This window comes from Pecten maximus, chromosome 4 (assembly GCF_902652985.1).
Source record: "Pecten maximus chromosome 4, xPecMax1.1, whole genome shotgun sequence".
In the NCBI taxonomy this organism is placed as follows: domain Eukaryota; kingdom Metazoa; phylum Mollusca; class Bivalvia; order Pectinida; family Pectinidae; genus Pecten; species Pecten maximus.
This window is the reverse complement of record NC_047018.1, coordinates 40,532,884-40,541,024: the sequence shown is the minus strand read 5'-3', so window position 1 is coordinate 40,541,024 and position 8,141 is coordinate 40,532,884. Positions and strand designations below refer to the sequence as shown.

General features: G+C 32.8%; 1 protein-coding gene across 1 annotated transcript; it reads left to right on the top strand.

Moving 5' to 3' along the window:
- The first annotated feature begins 241 nt into the window (after positions 1–241).
- Positions 242–7,574, top strand: LOC117326083 (M-phase inducer phosphatase-like). The gene is made up of 9 exons (XM_033882687.1): positions 242–878; positions 3,330–3,467; positions 3,870–3,935; positions 4,336–4,480; positions 4,941–5,093; positions 5,547–5,645; positions 6,119–6,240; positions 6,594–6,711; positions 7,157–7,574. Exons 2-9 carry the CDS (start codon positions 3,433–3,435, stop codon positions 7,289–7,291), a joined length of 873 nt encoding a protein of 290 aa, XP_033738578.1. The 5' UTR covers positions 242–878; positions 3,330–3,432; the 3' UTR covers positions 7,292–7,574.
- The last annotated feature ends 567 nt before the right edge of the window (positions 7,575–8,141 follow it).

Genomic DNA, 8,141 nt, shown 5'->3' with positions numbered 1-8,141 from the left:
ATGTATATTATGCAAATGGCATGCAAATAGGTATGTAAATAGATTTCTGCATTATTCCCAGTGTTGGACAAAGGATCACACACGTAAATATACAATAAAATGCAATTACTAATAAAAGAAATGCTGCATATATGTAAATACTAATGTATGCATCAAAGAATTATCATAATTAATTATAAGAATGGTTATTATTATTTTTTGTTTTCATTATTTTTTATCTGAGAATAACCGTACCATTACATATTGAATTATCCTGTAAGAAATAAATTTGAGAGAAATGTTTATGTTTAAGTTGACATATATGAAATCACAAAGACTGGCTTCTTGATCACCTTTGGATGGTCAATAAACTTCGACATTTAATTAAAGCTATTATGTCAGGCCAGAATCCCGTTAAGGAAGTAGTGTTCACGACCAGCAGACCTCTCGACGTCCCGCGACCGTGATTTGTATTGTGTATTAATCAAGTGCCACTGTGAGGTGCTACCTGTGTGTATTAATTACTTACCCTAATGCCAGCGGTTACCTGTGTTCACGACCCTCGCCTTTGACCCCACCTTGCCGCCACACCCCATCTGATGTTTACCTGTGTGTACCAATCAACTGTCAATGTCATCGTTGATTAAGTTCGATCGATCTCATCGACTTGTCACAGGTAAGCGATAGAAAGTTGATCGTTCGTTGATTGAGTCGATCAAGCCCTGGCTTCAGTCAGGGATACGCCAAGGTGAACACTTTTTACCATGCTAATTAGCAGGAACTTTCAGCAAAAGTAAACGCTATATATAAATGAGGGTGGCATCTGGGTACGACATTCGGGATAACTACGGACTACTAGCAACACTCTTTTTTTACAGACGAAGATTCTACACGCAAAGGTAAGGCATAACATTAAATATCAAATCTTTTTTTTTTTTTACATCTTTGATCGAAATATTCTTAATCAAATGTTTAAACTACATAATTTTCCGCCTTTTTGTTCCTGTTCATTATTTTCTTAGATAACATTGTTGTTTTCTTATCTATTTATTTCAATTGATGGGCAGTTTTGCTTTCCATTACTAACCGTAATATTTATTCCCTATTAATAATATCAGGAATTGGAACAGCTAATCTATGCATTGTGATTCATTTTTATATACTGACATTATCTTCTATATGATAGGTATCCCATTTAATATTTTATTTCATTGAATATAAAGTATTTGTAACTTACTATCATATCCAGAGTCAATGATATTGATAGAAATAGAAGTGTTTATTTATTTATTTTTGTATACTTTTTTATTGTCGTTGTTTATACACAAATATTATTTCATTATATATCTATGATTTATGTCCGGGACGTCTACAGTAGTAGACTCAGTATAAACCCTTGTTATCTTTATTGTCTTTTTGTTTACTTATATTTTTTCCTGCTTTTTTATTTATTTATTTATTTATTCTTATTTTTCTTCTTCATTTTCTTTCATTCATCCTGAAACATTGTCAAATATACTGTCAATATATCAACATGCGCGGCAGGGTTTATCATCCCACGATCCGTAAATCGTGTGGTTGTGTCTGACTCTATCAATCTACACGTTCATTTTCAAACGATTATGTGTAAATTTCAGTTTACCCATATGTAATTATATACAACTCCTACATTATAGACGAGTTTCATTGTGATTCAGTTAAAAGTTTAAGATTGAAGTAAATATCAATATATTTAAATTATATATACATGTATATATTAGTAAGTTACAATAAAACAATAAATTACAAATGGAAAACGGAAGAACATTTCTTTCCTGATAACGCTAAAAGTCTCAGACATGTAATTTAATAGAAAAAATATATGTTGTACGGAATAATACCAAAAATGTTGGGCATATATCATGTTATTACAACTGCTTGTACACTAGTCGTGAAAAGGTGAAAATAAAACCAAAATTATTGCATAAATTTCGCATCATATCACAGAAGCACAGCACAACACTTATTCTAAAGAGTTTAAATATATAAAGTTTGCTAATCGATTATTTAAAGTTTTTGAAGACTTGATTTGATGTAAGTTTGTACAGTTTTGCATTTTTTTTGTAGTAAGTTCTATATACAGTTTTTTAAGAGCATTGTCTAACTTTTTCTTATTGAATATCGACACCCTTATGATCGGTAGAAGAATCAGTAGTTTCGTCATTCATGCATAATGAATTATTCTACAAATTAATTCCAACATCTTAACCAAACAATGACAATGACAATGACAATGACAATATTTTATTCTCATAAACATATAAAGTGTAGAGAATTATATACATACAAAATTTGTACAGGACATATGATATAATACATCGATACATTTGTTAAGCAAGAGATTATCTTAAATATTGTTGAGTCGTATACTTATTTCTTTAATTAATTTCACAAGTGATTTCAATTCATCGTCTACTACAAAATTAAAAAGTGTATTAAATTTGAGTGTACTTGGTCTTTCATAATAGTATCTAGATATATATTTTTTTCTGTTTAATGCTATTTGATGATCGCTGCAATTAAATAGATAATGGAATTCGTCTCCTATTTCATTCAGGTTACACAGATCAATATAAGTCCGTGATTTAACAGACGTTTTGTCACAGTGTTCATACGTGTAAGAGTGTTATGTGACTTACACAGCTTGGACCGCTGACCGCTACTTTGACCAGTAAACTGTCCAGAACTCTGACATATCTCGTATACGTGTGATTGACCAAGGGCACGCTTCTAGTGGTCATAGTGAAACTGGCATTGTAGATATCGTCATTATTGTGTATAGGTAACATATATGGAAATTTTTAAACATCTAAACGGACTATTTCTATCTTGGTGAGTAAGTTGAGGTAAAAATATTACTTACTAATAAGAGAAAGAACAGTCTAGTCTTTAAATTTAAGTAATTAGTTTTTATTTTTTTAACGAACAGGTTAAAAATGCGACAGTGTCATCACTCTATAAATCGTCAGAACATTCGTGATTTTTTCAAATGCTGAGAACATATTTTAATTGATATAATTCTATATTTGACCATTTTCTCGATCGTAAAACGAACGGAAGTACTGTTTTGAACCATATAAAATATTTGTAAATTCCCACAACTGGAAGCAAAAAGCTGAAAAGTAAATAAATAACAATAATTCCTATTAAAAGATTACATTTATTTAAATCATTTTTTTATGATTTGCTACATTTGCATGGAGAAAATGTCGACTGTCTCTAGACCGGCTACTGTTGAAAGTAACATTGGTCGAAATACATGCTTATGATTAATATATACATTTGTACATATAGATTTATTTCATATTTAGATGCACACTACGATCTTTGACCAGGAAATGACCTCTGATCAGGATATGACCTTTGACCAGGAGATGCTGACCCCGAAGACGACGAAGAACTTGGACGGTTTCCATGACGACGATTCTGGCCTTGGCTTTGAAGATGAGGTAGGTTTCGAGATATGTCCAGGAAAATTTTAAAAAGTGCAATATGGCAATCGTATGTTTTATGATGGTACACCAGTAAGTTCTGATAATATATGGCGTTTTAAAAGAACAATCGTTTAAAATAATTATTTATTTATGAATGAAGCAAATATTTTAGGAGATATTTCTACAACACATTTATATGTCATAAAATTGATGTGTATGTTATTGACTTTCTGCTTGCCAAATATAACAACATCTAAACCAGAATTTTTTATAAAGATTATGTAATATATCTTTGAATTTTTTATTTCCTTCCACCAAAAAACCAGTATTTTAGTCATGAAAACAGAATAAAAAAAAATATCAAAATACACATAAAAAGATACTTTTAATGAACTTGTTTTGTTGTTGTTTTTGTAGGACTACATGGCTGTTTTCGGAGGAGAGTTTTCTCCTCGAAAAGACACAACGGACAATTCCAATGAGGTGAGCATACGTATGGTATTGGTACTGAATTTAATGCGATTTGATTTGAATTTGTATTGTTTAACGTCATATATCAACAAACACCTATGGGGATATATGGATGGAAATATACGTTCAATGACATTAATTATTGCTTATCGTGCCAAAATAGTAAAGCTCATTTTTTTTCATTTCAAAAATGTTCTATTGTCAGCACAACACGAATAAGACAATGCTTACATGGACAATTATCAAATTTGGTATTGACAAAAGAGATTGGATAACAGACACAGCCTATATTAGCTCTTCTAATGGCTAAATTGCCATTTAAGTTTACTACATATGCTACGTTCGCAAGCGATTCGTCATTTTATGATTTCTTCTGTGTATTAAAATGGCGACAATGCTCCTATTTAATCAGTTTCAGTTCCACCGTCCATCCAAAGGTCCTATGGCTCGCCGGGACCTGTTTTCCAGGAAAAGCCTCATGCAAGACGAATGTGACGACTATCCCGCCCCTAGCTGTAGATCCCCTGACTCAAAAGTCGGTTTCGTTTGCGATGGGGGTAAGTAACATCATAGATAGAACCATAATTATTAAGCTAGGTATTTTGTTGATCATTTCGTCGAAAAGAGCAACAAAATTATATGCTAGTGCTGTTTAAAGCCTCTCTATGATTTTGTATCATATCAATTATGACAAAATTACCTAAAAAATGATAGAATATATTCCCTAATGATGATATCATGTGAGAATCAATAACATTGTTCTTCATAATTACAATTAAAACGGGAAAATACACATAGATAACGTGGAACCTCTAATGGAAAATATATTTTATTTGCAAATTGTCTAGATAATAATTTCCGGTAATCGAAAAAACCATTCGGGACATTCCGTTATATTCCGGAGAAACAGACAATGAACAACATGTCGATCATATTATAACTTCTCATTAATTATTTGAAACACAATGAAATATATATATATATATATCTACATGTATATATTGCATTTCTTCTTAGGACCATAACAATGCGTGTCTTAGTGCTGATGTCAAGATGGCCGTGGATTTGATGGCAGAAACTGAGGACTTAGTAGCTGACGGAAGCCGACAGTATTGTCTACCCACCATTAAAGGGAAGCATCAGGATTTAAAGAGCATTTCACCGCAAACGGTAATTGTCGATTCAAAATTTTCAAAATCAAGATTGTTTGGTTGTAATTTTATCAAGGCCAATTTTGAAAACTATATCAATGATCCCAGTACACCAATTCTGTATTTAATATCTTCTAATTTATGTTTATGCTTACTAAACCTTGCTAATTTGGTCAAAATTGTGACGTCTTATTCACGAGTCTAAATTAATTGCTTTGTGCTGGCGACGAATGGGTACAATATTAAACAAATATACAATTACTACAGTTTATTTTACCAATGTCATTAGTTTTGTCTGAGCTGTCGAGGACATTTGAGGAGATTTGCCAAAATCAGCAGACATATATTTCGATATCACGACAAAATTTCGTTACAAGATAGATTAAAATACTGAATCGTGATGATCATACAGTTTTACAATTACGCCATAAATTGTACTTTTTACACGACTCTTACTTCTATCCTTCAACAGATGTGTGACGTATTGCGTGGCGGATACGATGACGTCATCGCTAGCTGCAGAATCGTCGACTGTCGGTACCCGTACGAGTTTGAAGGAGGACACATACAGGTAATTATTACATAGAAAGCTTTATTTATTTATCTATTTACTGATTTATTTATTTATTTATCTTTTTATTTACATAACAACATGCTCCTTTTGATTATTTCGATAATTTCGATATTTTCTCACGCGACATTATTTCATATTAATGAAACATTTAAAGAACGATCATCATTGAACACAATAATTGACTATTGCTGTAATACATAAATATGTAAATCTAAATTCAACATAGATGTGTAAATATCGGGTCGATTTTCACCGATCATTTCAAACCTATGGGCATGTTGCGATATGTTCGACCAGTCTACTTATAGTCCTCAACTTTTTGATTTACCTGTTATGTGGTCAATATGTACTATGCATGAAACAACAAACTTTCCCTATAGAAAAAGCCACATTTAACATTCGTAAAATGTCAAAGCGCGGGTTGAATGAAACTTGCCATATTTATTAATATATACTTTTAAATGTTTCAGGGGGCAGAGAACCTCTACACGCATGACGCCATCAAGGAACTTCTTCAGACCGGAAGTCGTGACAATAAGAGACATATTGTTATTTTCCACTGCGAGTTTTCGTCAGAAAGGGGACCAAAAATGTAAGTTATACCTACATGCTTATCTTTCTTGGAATAGGAATAATGAACTTTGTAGAAATATTAATCAAAGAAATACACGTAAATGTCGAGCGCCTGAGTATCTCTCGCGAGATTTGCTAAACTGACGATAATTAACTACAGAAGCACTCAACGGTCCTCTTTCCACAAATAAAAAGTTTACCAAGTAGACGTAAAAAATATTGTATAATGGTATGGTATAAGATTTTTTTAAAGAGGGGTTTTGGATGTCTTTTCCTAACCACTTAATTGCCTCATTTTCATAAAATGAAACTTAAACTTTAATTCGTGTTTTTACGGTTTATTTCAAAATATTTTAATTCTCATTTTCACAGGTATAGATTTCTACGAGCTCAGGATCGTGCGCTGAACAAGTCGAGTTATCCGTCCTTGAACTACCCGGAAGTGTACCTGCTTGACGGAGGCTACAAAGCGTTCTACGAAAATGATAAGGTCAGTGAATATCTCATGATCATTAACTAAATGCCAGGTGGTAGAGCAAGTTCTGTATATATGTCTTTGCTCTATCTATTTCGTTTCCACACTACATAGGTGTAATTACTGAGGTTTACTCGCATCTTCCGCCCATACCAATGAAGGTCAAGGCCACAATGAATTACTAAGGACTGTGCAAAAGTCAATTTGAATACGAATTTACTTGTAGTATTGCTGAAAAAAGATGCATACGTATGACTTACGTGCTGCTTGTACTTGAATACAAATTACTTTAAATGGTAGGTCAAGGTCATGATCGTTGGCTGAAAGACAGTAGACTAGAATAATATATTTCACACATCAGAATTTCGGTAGACATAGTTCTAAACCAACTTCTCGTAATTTACATGTTTTAAATTTTTAAGTACGTGTGTTTTTAAATTCCATTTTTTTTTCTCAACAGAACCACTGCAGTCCAATGTCTTATTTGCCAATGCTTCACAAGAGCCACACAGACGATTTGCGTCACTTCCGTTCGCGGTCAAAGTCCTGGGCGGCTGGCGAGAAGAGGAAAAGATCCATGCGATTGCAGTTTTGAGACTTTAACGGAAAACAAAATATGGACATACATTAAGGAGACAAGATAGTGATCTGTGAGCTACTGTGACGTCATTGACAAACGGAGTTGTGATGATATTTCTGTGATATTAATTAGTAGTGCTATATTGACATGTGATAAAGAAACTGGCGATAGCTCCATTATAGTGATCTATTGGACTACATCAGTTTTGAAAGATGTCGAATTTTCTTTCTTTCTTTCTTTTTTTTTCTGTTTCTTTCTTTCTTACTTTCTTTCTTTCTTTCTGTTTCTTTCTTTCTTTCTTTCTTTCTTTCTTTCTTTCTTTCTCATTGATGTTGATGTTGTTGATTTATATTAAAACATAATTATTCAAGAGAAAGTTGTGTTTAATTATTTGTTGAATCTTTCCAATTAAAAAATTATACATACACAAAAAATAAGATGTAAGCCCGTATTCCTAATATATAGTACGAGTTGGGGCTAATATTGTTTGCTCACGCAGACGCCTGTGTTAACGCTCATAAACCAAGGTCAACCGACACTCGTCATATCTCGGTTACTTTCATAACTATATTATAAGGTATTGGAATCAACCGATGTCTACCTATTTAATCGGAATCAAACAGTGTCTCGGCCAATTCCTTCAAGGCTCGAAATCTTGGAAGAGATTCGGAGCCTTGGCGGGGATTGGCCAAGATATCGTTTGATTCGGAGCCTTGGTGGAATTGGCCGAGATAAATCATTGGAAAATTTTAATTTTGGAGAATCAATAAAGATGGTTTCAAACTTTATATAAAAATTCAAAAAGTTGTATTATTAATAATGGACATATGTCTTCAGTCTTCACCGTGGTTGTCGTCAAGGCGAC